Here is a 22,602-nt window from a genome sequence, read left to right on the forward strand (position 1 = left end):
CTAGTGATGAATCAGCCTCAATTTTTTTTGAAAGTTGATAAAACATTTACTCAAAATTAAATATTGGGCTGTTGGGGTAAATATGCAACCAACCAATTTAGGCATGCATTTTTAGTGAAGATGTGGCAGTGAAGTACTTGCTAATGGACAATGTTATGCAGAAGACTTACTGCATAAAAAAAAATTAAAATATGTTGTAGAAGTACACAGCGCTTTGCCAACCCTGATCAAAGTTAGAACTGTATGAATTAATTTATAAAGTAAAAACTTGAGTTATTTATAGATATGAAATGAATTTGGCAATAGCTTAAGTCCAGAGTTAAAACTTTCCTTTGAAAAAGTCAGAATGTTTTGAAAACATTTCAGTCTTTATTTTTACAGCAAGTGTTCTGCAAATCTCTCACGCTTCCCCTCACACATTTTTAAGGTTAAAAAAAAAGGCAAGAAGCACTGTAAATCAAAACAAAATGAATCTATGGTATTTCAGATGAGCCAAGATAAAATTTCTTAAGATCTGTTTCCCTTTGGGAAAAAGAAACATTTCAGTACCAAGACAATTCCACATAATTCTCATGTTTGTTTGGGGTTTTTTTTAATTAATTAATTGTTTATGCACTGTTAATCAAGGCCCGTTCCCAGTCTAAAGGGAATTACAGTCTGTACAAGGTACGGGGTGAAACAGGGAAGAGAGCAAGTTTGATTAATAACAAATGGTGAGAATAAATTTAATGTGCTAAATTATTCTACAATTTTAATCCAAAGAGCAATTTAGCTCAAACAATTGTTCCTTCAAAGGATTTCTGGGCCTTCTGTCTTACAAGCTTGTCTGGCAAATATGCGGATAGAAAAGTAGCTCACACATTTTGAAATGAGAGAAAAGATTTATTTTTTTTTTCCTTTCTCTGCCTTTTTCTGATGAAAAGACATACTTTTTCCAAAATCCAGCGAGAGCGAATGCTGAATCAGTGACGACTTACAGGCAAAACCTCATCCCCTAGTCTCAAAATCTGTCCCTGAAGCTCATCCAACTCATGATTCTTCCTGTGTTGCGTTTAACAGTGATGCTGTAAACTCAAGACGAGACTTCTGCTCTCTTCACATCATTCCCCTGTCACCGTCTCTTTGCAGCTGAGTTCCTGAATAGGTTTCTTTCTCCTGGGTGCCATTTCCAGTCTCTTTGAAAGAGATGGGGTTTTGTGCAGCGTGTAATGGGACCTCAATTTCTGCTTGCCGTTGCCGTAGCCATGAAGCAAGGTGTTCCCTCCCGAGTTGAGAGTTTGTTGGTGACAAGGGGACACTGTGCTATGTGACCTCCTGGCTCCTTTTTTGGAGGGCAAATTGTCATTTGCACATTTTATGACTGAGGCAGTTCATTAACTACATGATGTAAGGAGTCCACGATTAATTACCTTAACATTTATAGCCACTGTTGTATTACAAACACAATATAATTAGGTCTGACTGAGGAGAAACCACTTGAGGGAAAAAGTCTTGTCATTGGGAATTTCCTGCTTTTTAGCTCCTTGATCTCCTAATCTGCATCAGAGATTTCGTTCTTATTTGATTTGGTTTTTGTTTTGCTTTGAATTAGCATGAGCCAGGAGGCAGGCCATGTGAGAACGGAGGGAATAAACCGTGTAAGCACAGATCCCACTGCTCTTGGCATGAATATTAAAACTGCCATCTTCCTGCCCTAGATAGCAGTTGGTGTTAGGTTAGGCAGGCGGGGTTCCTGGAGCATAAAGAGCATACATTGCTCCTGATCATCAGAAAAAAAATAGGTGTTTTTTTTTTATTTTAAAGCAATCATGGAGGGAAATGTGGGGTTTTTTCCAGCAGGCTCTGGGTTGCTCTTCTTTCTCTCAAGCAAATATAAAATAAGGCTGGATGTATGTCCCCGTTGTGCAGCGGTCCAGGATTGCTCAAATGGCCACAAATCCCCAGGGGTGCATCTCTGAGGATAGACGGGGTTTGCTCACTCTCCTCTTCTCTGCCCTTTCTGCAGGCATCCAGCACACGTCCGGAGTGCAGCATCATGCAGGAGATCGAAGAGGAGCGCAGCCAGTGCTTGGCAGAGCTTTTTGGGGATAACCAGACTTCAGGTATGGGGACGGTCTCTTCTCTCCCTGGCCCGCAAGCCAACATCACTCAGCCCACATTTGCCTTCTCACTCCTGCTGCTGCTGGAGCAAGGCAGTCACTGCAGTGGATGTTGAGCTCTTAGATTAGGAGGGAGAGAAATAGGTACTTCCAAAGTACGATTCAATCAACCAGGAGTTTGAATAGCTCACTGGGGATCACTCCTTGCCTCCCAGATGGGTAAGCCTAGCTTAGGTATCTCAGTGGGTTTAATCACAGGCAGTCATCCATCCTTCCGAACTGGACGTGCCTTAACGAATTTCTTCCTGGGATTCTGAAAGCCTGAAGTTCTCGTAGGCCTTGGTTTGCTTCAAGGGAAGTCATGGCGACCTTCTCTTTCCATTGAACTGCCCTCCCATCCCCATGCCAAAATTGCTCCTGTCCTGGTGGCGAAGCAGAGGAAGGAAGGGTGTGCTCCAAGCCTGGAGGTGTCTGTGAAGTTGGGCCAGGCAGCTGAGATCCTCTCCTTGTGCATGTGACATAGAGCACACACCACGCTGGACAGTCCTCCTGGAAGGCTCTCTGGTCCCCTTAACCCACTCCCTGCCTCAGTGATCGCAAGAGGAGGGCTGCATTGGTGATGCCACCTTTGCTCTGCACCCTCCCAAGGTTTCTCCATCCTGGCCTCAGGCAGCAGCCGTGGAGCTGTGCCTCCCTTGGGGAGCAGGCAAGGCACACCACGCGTTGGGCGCGTAAGGTTTCAGAGCAGGAGAGAGGCCGTGGGATGTTGCTGTGAGCAGAGGAACTTCAGACCAACCTGCGAGACAGGACACCGGCGGGTGATGCTGAAAGGGTCTATGCTAACACAGTTCCCCAGTGGGCGGTCTGCAGAGAGCTTGGGAGATTTGGACACAGCCACCCATGCCCAGTCTTCAGTTGTAGAGATCGGTGTGGCAGAGAAGGAAAGCGTTTGGTGTTGGTGCTGTCCTGTCCTGTCCCATCCCGCAGTGCTGTCAGAACCCCAAGTTGAGGCATCGATTTGGACCTCTCCCCCTCCAAGTGCCTTTCTGCAGTTACAAATCCTCGTTTTGTGAGTAAAGGAGATAGAGGGACCAGCGATAGGCTGTCGGGCTCCAAAAACAAGGGGTCACATTGCTGGGGGAAGGGGTGGGAAGATGCATATCCTGCTTGATAGTTGGATCCCACCTCCTGAAAGAGGTAAACGTGAAAGAGGGTGTCTTCTCATCCTGTCCTCTTGGCAGTGCTTGCAGTTAGGCTGCAGACTGAAGGACTGTTCTGCACAATGCTAATGATAGAGTAGCATCCTGGGGACAAGCTGATCCCTGGAGGAGCTTTACTGAGTGCAAAGATGGCTTTTGGCTCCTGCTTTTATCTACTAAGATAGTTTTCTTTGATTCGGAAACTATTTCCAGTGTCCCTGTACAGTTAAATGAAGACGTCTGAAGAAATGTTCTTTTGGAATCCAGTAAATGGAAAAGTCAGGGTAGTTAAAAACGTTAATCTGAAAGCAAACTAAATGCTTCATTTCATTTTCATGGATATTTAAAGAAATTCAATTAACTACAGTACATTCAAAATAGAAGAATACTTGAAGTGTTGTTTTTTGTTTTTTTTTTTTTTGCTTTTCAAAATGTTTTTTCTTATTGGAAAATTTAATCCAAAACAAGGTTTGTTTCCTCTCTCCACTGAAATAAACCACTGAAAACGTTTTTCCTGATACTGATGTGAAAACACACTCAGCCATGTTGCAAGCCCTCGGTACCCAAGCACTAACAAGTATATAAAAATCCTTTGGAGTTTGTTTTTCATAATGGAATGCTGAAATGTTGGGCTGGGATAATTCTGCATTTCCACCAGTCACTACCCGTAGCCATTAGATAGGACTGATTCAGAAATTGCAGTTGTGAGCACTATAAAATGGTTTTTGTCCATGGAGACAGTACTTGCTACTCCTGAGTTGATGTCAGACGTCATTTGTGTATGTCTGCATGTCCTGGGTAGCAATGGTTAATGGTGACGTCAGTGTGGAACAAGTTTGTGTAGGGGACAGCGTGTGTCCAAGCAGATTTTACTATGGAAACTGTTTGGAAAGCAGTTGGCATCCATTTGCCCCAAAACAGCAGCAGGTATTTGAGAGCTCAATACCTGACTCCTGTCTAGACACTCAGGGCTGCCCTTGCAAGCAACAGAAAGAATCCAGCGTCCTCCCGGTGTTGGCTCCCGAACGGGTGACTATGGGTGAATCATCTTGTGGAGAAGGCTCCTTTGGAAGTGGTGTGGACAGGTGACTTGGAAGTGCCTAAATGGGCTGTGTTTCCCCCTTGGGGTGTTCAAGGCACAGCGTGTGAGCACAAGTAGGTCAAAAAAAGATGTTCTTCTGGGGTGGGGCTCCATAACTTGATAAATGAGATAAATTTAAAAAAAAAAAACAAAACAAACAACAAAATAAACTTTGAACTTTGATGGTTGGTGGTGAGGGGGAAGTTTGTTGGGGAGAAACCTTAGGAAGGTGATGATAGGAGATCATATGAAGGTGATGACTGTTTAATCTGAGTGTTGCTGGAAAGAAAAAATCCTAGTAAAACTCCCAAGAAAAATGTAATTTTAACACAGTTCAGTCCCCCAAAGAAGGAGGATGGAAAGCCACAGAGTTTCCCTGCCACCCATAACGTAATACCTTGATTTGTGGCCAGGAGGGTGTGTTGCCTTCTGCACATTCCGCATCCTTTCAGCAAGAAGAAAATCACTTGAAGTTTAACAACCAATTTGTTATCCTTTCTAATTGAATGAGTGGAAATAAGGAAACATACCATTTCAGTACAGTCTGGAAATAAAGCTTTGTTTAGAAGCCATTATCAATTGTATTGATCAGAGGGGCTTAATCACAGCTGTAATTTGGTGTGTCAGATAGATTGGTCACTGATTAAGAACAACTGATGGTCCTGCGGAGATTGATCACCGGCTCAGGATGAGCAGGTAGATTTCCACTGAGGAACAATAACGTGTCTTAATGCTATTGTGTCTTCAAACACCCATTTCTTATAGGAGGTGTATAGGCATGGGTGAAATCAATGCTTTCTTTGCAAATTAAACCTCTGTGTTTTCAGTGCATGGGGTAGACACCGATTGCTGTTCCTGCTGTCAGCAGCCGTGGACCACGGGACTGCTGTTTACTGTTGGCAGAATGGGAGTGTCTCTGTTCCCTGGTAGGAGTGTGATTCGGTGTCCGTGAAGTTACCCCCATTTGAGGAGACTTTAGCAGGGACCCAGGAGAGACACAGGGGTCACAAAAGCGTGACCACCTCTGATGAGAAGAGGTCAGCTCTTCGGCACAGGGAGGACTGCAGAAGATGCAGATAGGCAGAAAACAGCAGGGAAGACCAGTTTAAGCTGGCAGTGTGTACACAGAAGAATAAAACGGCTGTGAGATCAAAGTCTGGGCTTTAAAGGAAGTCTGTAACCATCAGAGCATACTCGGAACAGCCTTTCTGGAGGTCTGCAGGAAGGAGTGTTTTATTGGCTTCGTGGCAGAGCTTGCCCAGTTTATGAAGGGGTGTGTAGGATGCAGCTGCATGTTGCAGCACGGGGTTGGATTTCACGAGCAGGATTGCCCTTGCAGTCCTCTGCCTGGTTATCCTTTCACCTCCATGCTGAAATAACTCATAAAGTGACAAGAGTAATTCAATACAGAAGTGGATTCCTTTCCGTTAAAATCAAGACCAAGTAGACTGAGACAGGCTTGTTTCGCACGGGCAAATAGCCGTTGCATGGGAATGACTTTTGGTGAGGGATTTCTTTCACTTTATTTTGGGTAGCTCTAGTGTGTTCTGGCCCACTGTAGGAATCTCTTTTAGGATGTGATGAATCATGTTCAGATTGTCTTGCCTGTTGACAAGATCTTCATTTACCGTGAAGGGATTCTTAGTGAGCTGCTCAGCTGCACTGCAAATAACCGCACTTCACGGAGGGTTCCTGTCCTGGTGTTCGCTTGCTTGGGAGGGATTTGGCCAAATAAGGTGAAGTCACAATTCTGTCATTAGGAGTGGTGAATCTGTTCGTTCACATACAGGATTGCATTTCAGGAAGATAAACTTTCGCTTGGGTGTTTTTTAGGTGTTTTTTCCAGCCATTCGGCCCCCGAAGAGTGCTCACAATATAATCTGAGAGTTTGAGGCGTTATTAAAAAAATCTTTTTGAAAAACCTGTTGCTGTGCCAGTGGCAGGATTCTTCCCTGCTCAATGCAGGAGACGATGTACAAAATGCCTTGTCTCAATCTCAGTGCTGACTGTGTTCCTAAAGGACCTGAAACGCGAATCAGGTGAGATGGCTTGCACCGTTCCTATGAAGTGATATAGAAGTTTTGCTGGGGTTTGATGTGTTGGAAAAGGAGTTTTGATTATTCCTCTCCTTATCGCACAGCCAAGGAGAAAGTGCTGCTGGATTGCATCACACACAGATGTACCTGGGTGTCAGACTAGTGAAATTTGTAGTTCTGTTATGTGTGAGGCATCTGACTTTCCTTGCCAGAAACGGGCCATTCTCATGGCAGGCATGGCTGGGGTGCGCTAGATAAAACAACATGAATGACACAGACCAAATCTGCTCATAATGAGGTCATGCAAATGTGGCCCGTTAGCTGTGGATGCCTTAATCTCCCACCCTGAGCATGTTTTAATCCCACTCTATGCTGTTCTCACAGTTGGTCTCCCTGCAAACTTTGCCTTACTTGGTATCCATAGATTGTTGCAACTACAGCAGCACTGTTGCTGCAGCTAAGGTGACTCCTGGCTCTCTTGGTCTTAGTTTTCCTCCTTTAAAATAGAAATATTAATATTTTTCCTATCTGCCAGGGGTAAGGTAAGGACAAACAAATTGAAAAGCGTCCAGCTATTTCACAGTTGGGACTTATAAAAATGCTGTGGGTAGACAGAGGGATAGGAAATGCAGTATTTTGGCAGCACCCATGGTGTAAATTCACAGGAAGCTACTATATTATCTGGGGAGAAATAACACCCCAAAAGAGAAAATTCATGTCATCCAGGTTAGGTAGCCCCTTTTTCTGCCTCTCTTCTCCCGAATAGATCTGTATATACTAATGTACATCAACCTGCGATGGCTGTGGGTGCAGATTTTTGTGGGTGGTGTTTTCCCAGCAGCTGCTTAAGAGTTCCTTGGGAATGCTCGAGTTATCTCTAACATATACAAAGCCACATTGCCCTGTATGCCTGTGCCAAGCAATGCAGCGCTGTAATGGGTATACAGAGGCAGGAGCTAAAGTCCTGACAGGGCTTCAGTGTCCAGAACATTGTCCAGAACAAATGTCCAGCTGGGACATTTAGTTCAGCAGCATCTTGGGACAGTTACACCACCAGTGACCCTTCAGCGCTGCTTTCTGCAAGATCAGTGTACTGTAAGCAACTGGGAGCAGGTCAGGTTTGGGGATTCAGCTGCATCGTCCAAAGGGTTCAGCAGCCAGTGCCTGTGGGAGTCCTCCTGCCTGGGCAATGGCAGTATCAGTTCAGCCAAGTCAGTCCCAGGATCTGAATGCGCTCAGCGAGAGATCTTTCTGCCATGTGTGATGAGAAGTTTTTGAGAACTGTTTTGCAGAAAGCAGTCTTCGTGCTGCTGGCACCTGTGATAGCAAGCTGCGAGCTGCCCTGTGGCTGCTCGGGCTGTCTTCTTTCCCTTTCTCTTTGCTCTCTGGCTGTACAGGGCTGCCTCTCTGGTGGCATCTCCCACCACTGCAATGTAAAACAAATAAACAAGGCAATTCCATAGCCTGGGGTTCTCCAAGGCACTTGGTTTTAGGAGTTATATTAATAAATAGAGTTCCTCTGTCCTCTGCGTTATTTTGAAAGTGCTTGCGAACATATTTCAGAAGTGAAGAATGCAATCCCAGTGCCACTGAAAAACAGGCTTTTATTCCAGATACTTTTTCAGCCAGGACATCTGTATGCAATACAGTGTGCCTGCATAACTGATAATACAGTTAGCAGCAGTAGGGAAGCTCCCCCAAGGGTCAGGAGAAGAGGGTGGCTGAAGGGAGTTTTGCTTTCCAGACTCACAGATGGTGGCAGATCTCTATGTGAAGTGTGGCTGAGCTCCTAAAGGTTTGCTGCAAGGCATGGTCTCACCACTTGCTTTTTTTCTGTAACGATCCTGGAACACAGAGGGGGTTTTTTGTTTTCTTTTTAAGAAAGCTTCACCACTTCATAGCTGTAGTTTACAAACAGTTCAGCTTAACCTGAAGGACCCAGATAAAATAAAAGTAGCCCTCTCTTTTTTTGTTAAAAAGCCAAGAAAAGCAATCAGGTCTAGGTTGGTTGGCTCAGCTCATTATCCATTTATCCCATTATTGCTAATCAATTTGCTCTGCAATCAGATAGTCTTCCAAAAGCAGGAGAGTCATTTAGGGATGGCAGCTGAACAAGGTACTGTGGCTCGTTTTCGGGTGGGATGAGCAGCTCTGGAGACCACGCCGCTGTGCAGGAAGCATGGCAGCATACGGTAAACAGCCTTCATGGAGAGTGGTGGGAATGTCAGGCAGCACCTGGGCACAGGAATCCTGGTCCAGTTTTGGAGTTTACTTGAGCAGCACGGAAGTTTGAGTAGGAGGGAAAATATTCAAGAATAGAGAGGGGAGACCTTTAAACCACCAAAGACTCCTGACACCAGAGCCTGATGACCTGAGCAGGTGGGATGCGGTTTTCTGCGTGAACAGAGTTTCTTGGCTTAGTATCACAGAATCGCTGGGGTTGGCAGTGACCTCTTGATGTCATCTAGTCCAAACCCCTGATTAAAGCAAAGTCAACCAAATCAGGTTGCTCAGGGCTATGTCCAGTTGGGTTTTGAACACCTCCGGGGACAGAGACTCCACAACCACTCTGACAACCTGTTCCAGTGTTTAACAGGGGGGAAAAATCTTCTGTTTACACAGAATTTCCTGGTTTTCAGTCTGTGCCCGTTGCCTCTCTGTTTTCTTTGCTTTCCCCTGAACACCATCGGATAGTTATACACATTGATAAGATCTCCCTGAGCCTTCTCTTCTCTAGGCCAAACAGTCCCAGCTCTCTCGGCCTTTCCTCGTATGTGAGATGCTACAGTCCCTTAATCTTCTTTGCAGCCACTTGCTGGGCTCTCACCAGCATGTCCATGTCTCTCATGTACTGGGGAGCCCAGACCTGGAACCAGCACCCCAGATAAGTCTCACCAGCGCTGAGTAGAGGGGAAGGATCACCTCCCTTGACCTGCTGGCAACACTTCTCCTAATTCAGTCCAGGGTAACGTTCACCTTCTTTGTGGCAAGGGCACATTGCTGGCTCTTGTTCAGTTTGGTGTCCACCACGACTCCCAGGTCCTTCTCTGCAAGGCAGCTCTCCAGCCCATACGGGTGCATGGCATTATTGCTTCCCAAATGCAGGACTTTACATTTCCCTTTGTTGAACTTTTGTCACTTTATGGTTTCTCAGGAGTTTTTGGTTGTTTTTTTTTACTTTTCTCCAAGAGGGAAGACCTTCAGCTTGATTTGGACCCTACCTTCTGGAAGTTAAGTGCAAGTGGAACAAGCTCAGAACTTCACAGTTGGAGGCTGTCAGTATCTCACAGAGTCAGACCAGCATTTTGTCTGTCTGTTCCCCAGAACTCAGTAGCGTGGAGATAGTTGAAATTATTTTCTAAGTGGCAGTGAAAATTGCCAATAGCCATCAGGGAGCTGCTACAGTTGAGCTGCTTCTGGTACCTTGAGTTCTTCAGCACTGCAGTTTATATTTGCAATCTAGACCTGTCTGTCTTGCAAGCAGGATTTGAAAGCCGATCAAAAAGACATAAAAGTGGAAAACGTGAAAGAAAATAGTGCCAATCCCCCTCCCAATGCCTGTTTGCATCTGCTTAACTTGTACATGCTTCACACTTGTCGTGGGCAATAGAACTGAGTCCTGCAAGCTCATCGTCGGTGTTGTTGCCTGCAAAGAAATCCAGGTGGGAGGTGGTCCGTGTGGTTTAAACTCTGAATACTGCTCTTGTTGTTCCACAGGCCTAGAGCAGAGGCTGCCTTGAAAAGCCAAATTTGGAGCTTGGGGTTCTTTGTCAGTCTCCCTTGAAGAAGTCAAAATGTGTTTGATGGGAGAAGAAGCACTGAACATATGGAAATTAAAAGTCAAGCTGGAAAAACATTAATGAAGTTTAAATTAGGAGTCTGTTTATTCATCACCATCTGTTTATAGTGCAGTAAGATAAGGAATAATTAATAATGCCTTGCTTGCAAAAGTTCAAGTGAATTCTCACCTTCCAGTTGCATAAGACCTCCTGGGATAGATGATGTGTCAGTCGGATTTGTGTGACAGTCCAGTTATCAGCAGCTCTCCAGGTGCTCCATCGCTCGAGCAGGGCTGATGGCAGCTCAAGTGCTTGCGGTAGCGCACGCAGAAGTGTGAAGAAGGGGGTGGATGGACCATTCACTCCAGACTGGGGAGATGCTGCATTTTCTGGCTGCATCAGGGTGGTGGTACGTCCCTGAGATCTGCCAAGTGCTCATGTGGGTGCTCCTTATACCTTCGCATACACAAGGACGGATGGTTTTGTTGGCAAAATGCCGCTGTCTTAAACTCAGTAACGGAGGGAGCATTCAGATGAGCCACTGAACTGCCAGATTTGATGACTAGTACCTTACAGAGGAAATATACGTCTTGGCAGGCATCCGAGGGGGACTCCAGGTTATAATGTAAGGTGGCACTGGTGCATGGCAGAGGAGAGACCTGTCCCCAGGCTCAGAAGGTCTCAGGGAGGCTTTGCTTGCAGGGGAAGCTGGCAGGTTTGTCCCTGTGGTTCACAGCAGGCAAAGAAAAAAGTCAAGAAAAGCAATCAGACCCCTTGGACAGGGGTTGACTCTTGTGAGCCCTTAGCCACACGTCAAAGTTCTTAACAGTAGCTCGTGAATAATCAGTGTGGCCTCCAGTTGTCGTCTCAGAATTGTGTAGGGCTCTCTGAAGTCTTGTGCCATATCCACTAGCCCCTCCAAAAATCTTATACATCCTGGGACACCAAGAATGGCATTAGATGACTACTGCTGATCGGCTAAATCAAGCCCTGAGCATCTAGTCAACATATTCAGTAAAGCCTAGAGAATGCTTGAGTTCAGTCTAAAATAGATACCTACATTTGATCTTGTTGACCTCTTTAAAGGCAAGGGGACCTGCAGGACTTCTTTCCATGTTGTCTTTCCTTATTTTTCTATTTACTGTTCTTTATTACTCTGGCCTAGGTGATACAAAGGGCTTCAGTCTTGGGTTTCAGTCTTGCTCTGACCAGCAGCATTCGGCAGCTTCCAGATATGACATCAGTCCTCTCCATTCCTGCACAAGGTGGCCTCTTCTACAACAGCAGAAAATTCAGCCGTGTGACATCAAGACCTTAAACCCCAGATTCTCATTTATCTCTCTTAGAGGATCAGTGTCAGAGTCAAGGTGCCTTTTATTTAACAGAAATTTTTCTTCCAGTTGTTGGACAGTGGCCGTGATACTTAGTTGGGACAGGCCACTGCATGATGCTTCCAAATGGTCTTCCTTCATCAACGCTTTCCTCATTTGCTGCGGGACTCTTCCCAGACACCAACACTTTGTGCTGCTCTTACAGCGGTGGAGCCTGCTCTCTGGGAAGTCAAAAGAAATAAACCTGCCCTGTATTTTTCAGAGGATAACATTCCCTTGGCCACTCTACTAAAAGCTGGCATCTGAAACATGGGAAGGAAGCACATGTTGCCGTGGTGGTAAACCCAGCTTCAACCCATAGATGTGAGCAGCCCCCAGACTTTTGTGTGGGCTGCTTTGATCCAGTCCGAAGCTGGTGGCCATTCTCCAGGCTATGTGTCTCTTTCTGAGGAAATAATAACCTACAGAGATGGTATTTGGCTGTCCATCCTTCTTGGTAACCCACTGCTTAAGGAGGGTGCTCCTCTCCACTGAGGACTGCTAATTCCCTGTTGAATAGTGGTACCTCCTCAGTTGCTCATCGCTGTCTGAGCCTACCCTGTGACCTGAAGTCCAGACACCTACCAGCGACAGGAGGAAATTCAAACACAGATCTACACAGCACCTCATCATTCTTCCCCTCAGAGCTAAGAGCTGATTTTTGCCTTGACCTCACATGTCTACAGACACAATCATGAGACAAGACGTTACAACATCTGGTTTCTGCCTTAATATGCTATAGGGGTGAAGGCTTTGCTTTTGTTTTGCCTGTTGCTGACATGTCCTGGCTGCAAGCTTTCTAACAACCAGCAGTGTTTATTTGACTTGGGAACAGCTGTCTTGTGGCTTGTCAGGATTAACAGCCGTTTAGTGGATGTAAGTCTTGTACTGAAAATGGCATTTTAGTTTGGAGGATACGTAACATTTTTAAATGCCATCAGACTTTTTGGTTACTTTTTTGTTAGCATGGGATAACATGTAAATGCACACAGCCTTAGTTATGCAAAGGTTAGAAAAACAGGGAGAAAATGCCATTGCTACAGACCAACGGAAAGCAAATTCAAAGCGTTTTCAAAGCTCTGGGTAAGTGCTCAGATGAAATCCATCTATGCAGAGCTTTTGTTTCTGACAATGATTTGTATTTGTCCCACTCACATCCCGTCAGACTTCTGGTTAAGAAATCTCTTCTTCCTCATCTTTTTTATTTTTCTTGTCCTGCTGACTGTATCAGAGCGTTTTTATTATGGTATCCATCCTTTTTACATAGGATAAGTACCTTGGAAAACCTTGCATGTGCTATAAATTATGTCAAACTCCCACTACAATATATGACCGAGATCCAAAACCTGCTGCAGCTGGTGGAGATTTTTCCACTGATTTTACTATGCACTGGACTTTCTGTAATCTAGGTGCCTTTATTTCTTGATACCCAGACCATTTAACACAGGAAAGTGAAATTGTGGAGAACATGAGGAGCTGAGGCCAAAGGTACCATGCTGTACATCCACTGGAGCTGTAGGGTTTCTGTTATGGAAAGCTTTTAAATTGCTGGTGTCTCACTAATTTAGCTTTTCTTTTTTCTTGCCTGCTAACCATTAAATATGTCTCCATGTGAAACAAAAGCTTTCTGGTCCCTCTTGTCCCTTACTACAGAGCTAAGGTATAGGGCTTCCCTGCTTCTGCAGGTGCCCCTCTATATTTGTGAATGAGAAGAACATTTCCAGCACAAACACCAACACATTTAGTAAGCAAGAGCCACATCATGAAGATTTTGCATGTTGAAGCTCTCTCCAGCTTTGCATAAGGACTGCAGTATCTTTCTAGTAGTAGGACAGGCAGTTTGTGGCCAACAGTTTGTAGAGGAAACTTCCATTTCACCCTTCCTTTTTTTCAGTGGGGTGTCATATCTTAACCCAATATTCATCGTGAAGAAGAGCAACACAGCACTGGCTGAAAATCTCCTCCATTGCAAAGCACATCATTTGGTCTTGAAGGTACAGGGTGATCCTTTAAAGTAGCAGCAGGGTAAGATTCCTCTCCATCATGCCATAATTGCTGTAGGAGAGACCTCTCCACAGCTTATTCCAGATTGGTAAGATGTGAGCACGTTGCCAAGGGGGGCTGTCGCTTGCCTGTTTGCCCTCAATGAGCAAGTCAAGCTGAGTTGGTCAGTGGGAGGGTTTGCACTTCATTCGAGTGACCGTGTCTCCTGAACTCTCATCTTGATGCTACCATTCAAGTTGCCGTATACATTTAAGTAAGTCAAGGAACTCATGCAGATTGGACTACATGTTGGAAAGTTGAGGAAAAGTCTCCTCACTCTCAGAGCAGTTGAACCAGCAGTGAGAGCTGCTACACCCATGTTCTCTCCTTGCTTGGCCTGTTTTAATAGGAAGACCCACAAAATCTCTAATGCCTTCCTCCTCGCAACATCCCCATCTCCCTCTGGTAGGCAAGACAGTGAGGTATGGAGGAGATACAGCCTGGGTGAGTCCCGTTTTAGATCTTACATTGTCAGGGTAGTCACTCTTGCTTTCCCAACAGTCAAAAAAGTGTTGCTAGAGGTTGAGCCTTCACTATGGATTGCTGTCTGGAAGTGCCAACACGGGAAAGCTAAGTACCTAAAGTCAAAGTCTGGTTGTCTACAGATCCAGTTCTCTACAACTTCCGGAAGAGCAGGGGGATTTGAGCGAGGAGTGAGGAAGCACTGGAATAATCCTTTAAGCATGCTCCATGTCAGAGCACTAGAGATCTATCTCTTGTTTAGATACCAGTGAGGAGGTAAGTTACGGTTTTGGCAACTCACTTTGTAAATCTTTGTCTTAAATCTTGGATCTTTTGTTTCAGTTTACACGTTCTGGAATTAGGCAGAAGGCCTCAGCTCATAAATTTGATTTCTAAGAAGAGTGATCTGGAGGGATGAAAAAAGTCAAGTGTTTGTTTAGTTTGTTGGTTAAAGAAAGGCTGAAAGATTAGAAACTTTTTTTTTTTTTTTAACTTGTTTCCTAGTAGATGTTGATGATGGAAAAACTCATAGGATTTTCGTGCTTAAAAAATAATCCTCCACAAATAGTCTCTGGTGATTTCTTTGTAGAATGACTCAGTCTGGGGTCTTAAGGTGAGGTTTCCTTCGTATGTCTTTGAGTCAAATTTCTGCAAACATTTGGGAAGCAAGATATCTTTTAACATTTCCTGTTGAGTGCTTGGGAAGTTTCTACTGGAACACACTGCAGAAGTGCAAACCAGTTTTTATAGCAGTGGTGTTCTTGTTACTCTCCAGCTTGTATACAGAGTGGCAAAAATGAAATCTCTTGTCTTGCCACACATATTGAGGCAAAGTCCAAAGCAAGCTCTTTTCGCTTACCCTCAATCTGGGGATCCTTTTTTTGCTTTCTGTGATTGCCCAAGCCCATTTTCTGCTGAACAGGGACTGCAGATCCCTCACCGAGGGGTGACTAAAGGAGCATCAGTGCCCCACAAAGAGCACATCAGCGGGGGGAAGGCAATGCTACAGGGTCAGGGTTTTGCGTGCCCTGGCAGGATTGTGGGTTTCCTTCAGCTAAGTGGTTTCTCTGTCACGTCCTGCCTACAGTGCTGGAGTGATAGCAGGCAGCATGACAGGCAAAAAATATCCGCATTAAGTGCAAAGCCATGGAAAGTTGAAAGGGGAGCTCTGAGGGGATGGGTTTGTTTCAGAGCAGACTGTCAGTGTTGATAAAAATAAAAAGGTGATGAGATGGAGCTGAGGGCAAGGGAGAGATGCCTGTGGGATGCTGGAGTGTATGAGTGGGGCTGTGGGGGGAGGAGGGCACAGCAGTGAATACGGGAAGGAAAGGGTTGAATTTTGCAGGGAAGGGTGGGAGGATTCATTTAGAGAAACCTTGGAGCCAATCTAGCCCCAGTCAAACCCGAGCTGTCACAGAAAAATAAAGTAAAACCCTATTCTGCCAGTCCAGGGCAGGGCAGGATGGGGTAGAATTAAAAACACAAAAGATACAAGGGAGAAATGATAGGGAACTGCTTCTGTGCTGGAAGGAACTAAATAGGCTAGGACACTTCAGCTTGAAAAAGAGATGCCTGAGGAGGGATATGAAAGAGGATTTTACGGTTTTTCTCCCCAAGGAAGGGGATATTGTGGTTAGGTTATGAATATTTCTGTCTTTGTAAAAGAACTAGGCAATTCCTAATGAAACCAGCAATGAGCAGGTTCAAAGTGAATTCAGAAAAGGATGTATTTTTTCCTTCCAGTGGACACTTAAACTGTGCAACTGCTTGGCCCAGGAGGTTGTGAATTTTAAAAATACCCATGGGTTCAGAAGCAAAATCAGATTGCATTTAGTTTAAAAGATTTATGGAAGAAAAAGAATTGATCTAAGGTATTTTTTTTTATTGCATACGACTTTTAAGATTTGAACAGAAGATTATCCCTGATTCAGGAAGTCTGCTCATTGGAGTCTGGGGCAGTGGCAGTAACCCAAGGCTCATGATGGGTTTTCCTAGCCTCTGCTCTCTGTGACTGAATTCAAGCTGCCTGTCTGGAACCAAGGTAGTGGATTGTTGCAGGGACCATCTTTTGGGCTCCTTTTTCGTCAGTCAGGGAAAAGCTTAAGTGCTGAACTGGGACAAGAAGGTTGATACAATGATAACTGGTTGTAATGAGACCAAACTGGACAAACCATGGGTGAGCATCTAGGCTGCACTTCTGCATGAGCTTGTCAGTGGGAGAATAAATGTCACCCAATAGCTATTTACAGTCCTAATTCCACAGAGGTTGGAAGCTGCCTCCTGGTTTCAAATGGGATTGAAAATGAGTCTCTATTGCCAGCACACCAGCCTGTGATGGTACCCAGTGATGTCTCAGCTTGGTTTAATCAGCCTTTGCCTTGCTGTTATCTACCTGTGGATAGTGAGAGGCATGCAGAGATCCCGAAATACCCCGGGCATCAAATGGTTATCTTTGCATCTGAACGTGGATTCAAAGAGCAAAAGTCTTGGGTGTGAATGTCCTTCGGAGGGACCCCATTCACTAGAGAGAATTTGATGCAAATGAGATATGTGCTGAAAGGGTTTTTTTTTTTAATGAATTGGGAGTTCACCTGGCTTAAGAGGGAGTGCCTGGCACCAGCCTGCTGCCATTCATTTCTTTCCTCAGCCAAACCTAGTCTCATCTCAGAGCCGTGCCAGAGCTCTGGAATTCATGTTTATTCATGAAGGAAAGTTATTCACTGCTGCTTCCTAGATAAGCTTTGACCGTATATTTGCTGTAAGTGTAGATGTGACTCAAATAAATGGTTTTTGTGCTCTCGTCTGCTGGCTCTGCAAACCACTGTATACTTGTGCATCATGATGATTGACCTGTTTTCTGTTTATTAACCTTTTAAAGGGAGAGGAAATGAGGGCCTGAGCTTTGATTCCCATTTAGTGGAGACAGTGGAAAAGGTTACCACCTTCTGCAGCTGCGGTGGGCTTTCCACTGCAGCCAGGACCGTGTCAGTGGTGTTCAGCCACTTCTTCTCAGTCAGAAACTCTTAGAGGAGGGCTCTCCAAAGCCCAGCTGAGGTTGATGCAGCCCTTGGCTTGCTCTTGGGGCATCTGGCCTGCAAAAAGGGAGGCTGAGCTGCTGGGTGTAAAGATCTGAGCTGCAGCGTGTGGCCGACAACCTCCAGCCCATTCCTTGAGCAAGACTTCAGGAGCCCACTTCGAGAGGGAAAGAGGTGGCTGCTAGTAATTACACTAATTGCGTGGCTTATAGTGCAGTGATGAGCAGTTTGATCTGCTTATCTGAATGAAGGTTAATAAGCAGCTTCGTTAGAGTCGTGAAGAATTTCTCCCTGCAGCCCTCCAGAAGAAGATATTTGGCTCCAGAGAGCACTTCACAATCTAGCAGGCAACAGCAGGACAAAGCTGAGTGTCTGAATGCCACAGTTAAAATAATTGAAAAGGAAAAGACTGTCTTTTTTATAGATATATTTATAATGACAAGAGTTTAGTGTACCTGCTTACCCAGGGATGTGGTAAACGCTACTGTCTTGAAAAAGTCACACTCTTATTTTTACAAGCTTCTCCAGGCTCACTTATGATCCTTTCCAAAGCAAAGCACAGCCCTTGGCAGTGTGTATTCCTTGGCATTTGGTAACAAACAAATGAGCAGAGCAGTTCTCTTCACTGAAATGGAGTTGAAGGGTCAGTGTATTCATGGCTCATTTGCACCTGCTGCTTTGGGTAAGGATTGGTAAATACCTTTGCATCCTTTCTGCAGATACTGAGTGCAAGGGAGAAGACCACATTTATAATTAATTAATGGAGAAGCTGTTGGCAATCACCAAACATGATTTGATCAGGCAAAACAAATTGCCATGTTTATTACATCCATGAAGGCCAAGTGATGCCACAGGGAAGAGAGGGATTTCCTTTTTCCAAGGCACATTGCGGCTGTTTCTGCCCTCCAATCGCTTTGGGTATTGATCTGTCACGCTGACATGGCTGAATATTGCCTGCCAACCTCCTGATCCCAGCAGTTTGCCAGGGTAAGATCTATCAGTGTTGGAGAAAGAAAACCATTTTCTGGAAAACTATTTGATGAAGGTTGTCTGTGTCCTGGTTTGGATGGACAGGCACAAATTTTCCCCTGATGTGGTGATGGGATGACTACAGGGCGAGGAGAAAGCATGGGACTGCCAATGCAAAGCATCTTGCAGGTATCGATCTCTGTATTGTTCCAGTTCATTAAACTCCAGTTACCCATGCAAGCCCTCGTCTAGTCATCGGAGAGAAGAGGACACCTCCAAAGAAGGGTTCATTTTCTGAACTTTAGCTAACCATCCTACACTGACATCGACTGCCAGCCAGAGCTCTGGTTTCCATTGCCTTCTTTAGGTTTACATGTCTGACTTTTAGATGCAGAAATGTAGGGATATGAACCCCATCTTTAAAACCTGGACCCTTTCCAGGCAGCTGCACAAATAGTCAGCATGTCTGGGGGGGGGGCAATAAGGAAACTGGCGTTGGAAGAGCTAATAGGCAGACATGAGAGGTCTTTACAGAGGCAATAATTTTTAAACATCCACTTTGTATGCCTTGCAAGGCCAGCCTTGGGTGTCTTCACTCTATTTTAATCAAAGAGAGCTGTTGTTACAGAAGTGAACACCGAAAAGCTTTTTTCATGCATCAGAGGTGGTGGTGTAAAATGCTAACGCAGAAAAGGATACAGATCGCAAAAATTCTTAAAGTGCGTAATTCAGGACATTTAAAAAGCTGACTGATACTATGACCTATTTTATTTTGCATTATAACCTGTCTTGAACTAATGGGTGCACTACAATTTATTGAGGTCGATGGAGGGAAAGATTGTAGAACATGAAAGATCCTGTCATGAAACAATCTGTTTTCCATGGGCAAAATATCTAATATCTTAATACTTTTGGAGCTGCTGGCTGTTTGGTGGCAGATAAGTACGATGCTGTGGAAACTGAGCTTTGCACCTGGTATTTGAAACTCAAAACCTGAATTTTAATGAGCACTACAGAAGAGCATGCCTGAAGAAGATACCGTCAGTTATTCCGTTTTTCAGGCTCTGATAAACTCACCTCAGGACTTCATTTGAAAAGTTCTGTTTGCTCATGAAAGAAGGAGGGAAAAACCTGTAGAATAACTTTGAAAGAGAGCTCAGTGTTCTTTTTCAGCTTCAAAGCATTTTTGTGTGCTCTCTTTATTGATCCGAGACAGCACACTGCCTCAGTCTGAACAGACTGATGATGACACCAGCCTTTTTCTTAGCTCAAGTAGTAAACGACGATTTAAAGCAGGAATTTCAGATGGGGATATAATTACCAAGAAATGCAGCTTGACAGTGGTTTTCTTAGTTCCCTTTGCTTGCACGTGAAAAGTATTTTCTCAAAGCTTCCTTCATATTCTGGTTTCTCTTGTTAGGCTGTTGACCTTAACAGCAACACATTAGTCACATTTGGGGAAGTGTTGCAATCTAATGGGGCATGACAAATAACCGAGAGCAGAGGTGCTATAAAAAAGTGAGGTCTGTTGACAGCCCATCTATCTAACCCAGGCAGCAATTGAAGTGCCTGTCTGTTGGCAAGTTAAAGGGGAAAAAATAGTTTTCAAAATTCTGGTAAGAGCTCTAAAATATATGAAATGTTGAGACAAAACCACGTCTGCTTTTTTTTTTATTTTTTTTTTAATTTGGTTCTGCTAACTCCTTTTGGCTTCAGTGCTAATGTTGCATCGTTCGACGGTGCAGCGTGTATATGATATCATTAATGTCTTTGGAGAAAGCAGAAATAAAAGGGCAATATCAGAACAATGTATTATAGCTCTGTAGGAAGGACATGTGATTTTTTTTCTCCCAGAAAGCTTTTATTCTATCCAGAAATGCTTGATTTTAAAGAAATTGTTTTGAAGAAATCAAAATCCTACGTTTTCTCCCTGAAGTTAGCTGTGTTGGTTATACATTCATTCCTAGCTTGGGTAGTTAGGAGTGTGCTACCTTGCACCACCCTTCCATGAAGAGCATCTTCCAGTGACGACCCTATCCCTCCTCAGCCTCCAGGGCTGTTTTGTGCCTTCTCTCTTTTTAAGGAGAAAAACTGCTGCTGGGGAAGGGGTTTGGGTCCTGATCCCTTAATTTTCATCAGTGTCCCCTTCTGGCTGAGCACTTCCCCTGCACAATCATCGCATTTCAAGGGGAAGAAAAAGCTGGTGACAAAAGTTTGGGGGAAGCAGAGAAGGAAGGGCAGCTTGTTCAGACCAGGTGTTCTAATGCAACAGGGAGAGATAAGGGCAAGGAAGAGAGATATTTAATTAGGCATTTCTGCTTTTTTCGTCGAAAAAAGGCACTGTTCTCTATCAACTCTGCTTTGCCCAGTTCTTGCACCAATCTGTTGTTTTTTCTGTAGCTATTTCTGGAAAATTAGAGACACCACTGGTGCCAAATTTCAGGGACCGGGGTAGCTGAAAGCAGCGTGTTTAAGAAAATATTTCTGTACCTTTCCTTCCAAAAGGTGTCTGCGCTGAGGCGAGAGGGTCCACATACCTTTGCACAGCTGCTCTGCTCTGCTTCACCCAGCAGATACCGCTCGTTCTGGATCTACCGTCTGCTTTTCTCTTCTCCCCAGGTTGCAGACGGCAGTGGGACAACATCACGTGCTGGCCTGAAGCGGAGGTGGGAGAAGTTGTGGTACGGCCGTGCCCAAAGTACTTCAGATTCCTCACCACTTTTCTTGGTAAGCAAAACCAGACAGCTTATCTCCCTGAAATGGGTTTATGGCATCACTGCCTGTGGGATTTCACATCACATCGCAGGGGAAGCTTCGTGGTGTAATCAGAGGGAGAAACAAGCTCTGTGTGCAAGGTAAAGCAGGTTTCTGAGCCGTACATGAATGCCCAAACCATTAGAGCATCCTTCCTATCCTTCTTGCAGCACCACGTACTGCTCTGGACTGTAGGGATGCAAAAATGGCTCTTGGTGAATCCAGTAACATGGATGTTGCGCGGTGAAAATTGAATCAACCTGTGTAATAGTGTGTTTGTTGTACAAAATGAACAGTTTAACACTATAATTAATTAAGTCTGTGACATAAAATAAACAAGCTGGAACTGTACGTAATGAAGTAATTTTTCTGCTGAAATGACAAATTTGGCCACAGCCCAAGAAATTAACCTGACAAATAATGGGCAGGGAAGGTTAATGGAGAAAGTAGCTTAACTCACTGTTCGGGTGTTCTGGGAAGCTTTAATTTAAAACTCATGTCTCAAGGGCCATGCAGCAACAGGACTCTTTGTCTCCTGGTATTTTATAGTCATTCTTTACTATTTTTATTATAGTAGCCCTACAGACCTCCACAGAGAATTAAGCTCTTTGGCACTGGAGATCATGCACCAAGCTGATAAGTCCCTACTTTTACAGCCGTACAGTCCAAACAGACATGATAGATTATGAATGGGAGTAAGGATACAATAGCGTCCCTGTTTAACAGGCCAGGGCGCTACAGTGATTAACCTGCACACGCTGATTGCATGACTTGCCCAAGGCCACACCAGAAGTCTTTGCAGATCCAGAAGGGAAATTCGAAATCTCGAGTCCTATGCTAGTGCTGTAACCTCTGGGTTTCCAAAACTTCCCAGTAGTTCTTCACGGCTGTGTCAACACCCAGGGGAAGCAGGCAGAAGCTGCTGTAATATCACATCTTGCAGGACAAGACTCCCTGCGCATTGGTTCAGCCGCGTGGAATAATTGCCTGTTGCTGATGCTTTGTGCCCTCTCTTCTCCTGAGCACAACATTTGGTCACAGGGTTTTAGAGACCCAGCAGAGTTAATGAAACAGGAAGAAAAAAACCTCTTTAAGAAATTTTTATAGTATTTCATCCCACCAGAGCAGAGCAATGAGGAAAGTATTATATATATTTTATCATATATATATATATATATATATATATACACGCATATGTAAAATCAGGGCTTTGTTGAACTTAAGCTAATGGAAGTGGGATGCCTTTAATTGTGTGGTAGGGTAGGCTTGTGAGACTCAATAAACTTGCCCATTTAGAGGCAGCTGCTGCTCTCTGAGATGTCCTAGGGCATCCTGGTCTGCAGGTTTCCTTGCAGAAAGATGCAGTTCTCCCATGGCTCATGTGTCCTTGGATCTCTCAGGTACTTACGGGTACCTCAGAAAACCTATGCTTAAGCAACTGAACGGTTCCTGTTCTGGGAGAAGTCCAGACTCCACAGAGAGCATCACTTGGGCTCTCTGTGCACTTATCTCAGTGTGCCAGGCCAAGAAAGAGCCTCAGACAGAAGCCAACCCATGACCTTTCCCTGCATACCCATGTTGTAGCATGGCTGCTAGCATTTGTGCTCTTCTGTGAGCAGTGAACTCAGCAAATGTCATCTAGCCTTGCAGCTGGCAACGTCAGCAGCCTTCTAGGGGGATTTTACATTCCTTAGGATGAGTTTCCTCTGATTAAATGTAGTTTTCTGCATCTGACTGTCATGCAGGGATTCCAGTCACTGGAGAGGTGGCTGGTT

At 44.6% G+C, this 22,602-nt stretch overlaps 1 protein-coding gene across 1 annotated transcript in view; it reads left to right on the forward strand.

The window, feature by feature from the left end:
* LOC104342673 (vasoactive intestinal polypeptide receptor) overlaps window positions 1-22,602 on the forward strand; it is a 108,538-nt gene that overhangs the window by 36,061 nt on the left and 49,875 nt on the right. Inside the window, exons 2-3 of the mRNA XM_086467336.1 lie at window positions 2,006-2,102; window positions 20,693-20,800. Of these exons, the coding sequence (XP_086323462.1) occupies window positions 2,006-2,102; window positions 20,693-20,800 (205 nt within the window). The remainder of the gene's footprint in view (window positions 1-2,005; window positions 2,103-20,692; window positions 20,801-22,602) is intronic.

This window comes from Leptosomus discolor, chromosome 6 (genome assembly GCF_034619465.1).
Source record: "Leptosomus discolor isolate bLepDis1 chromosome 6, bLepDis1.hap2, whole genome shotgun sequence".
NCBI lineage: Eukaryota > Metazoa > Chordata > Aves > Leptosomiformes > Leptosomidae > Leptosomus > Leptosomus discolor.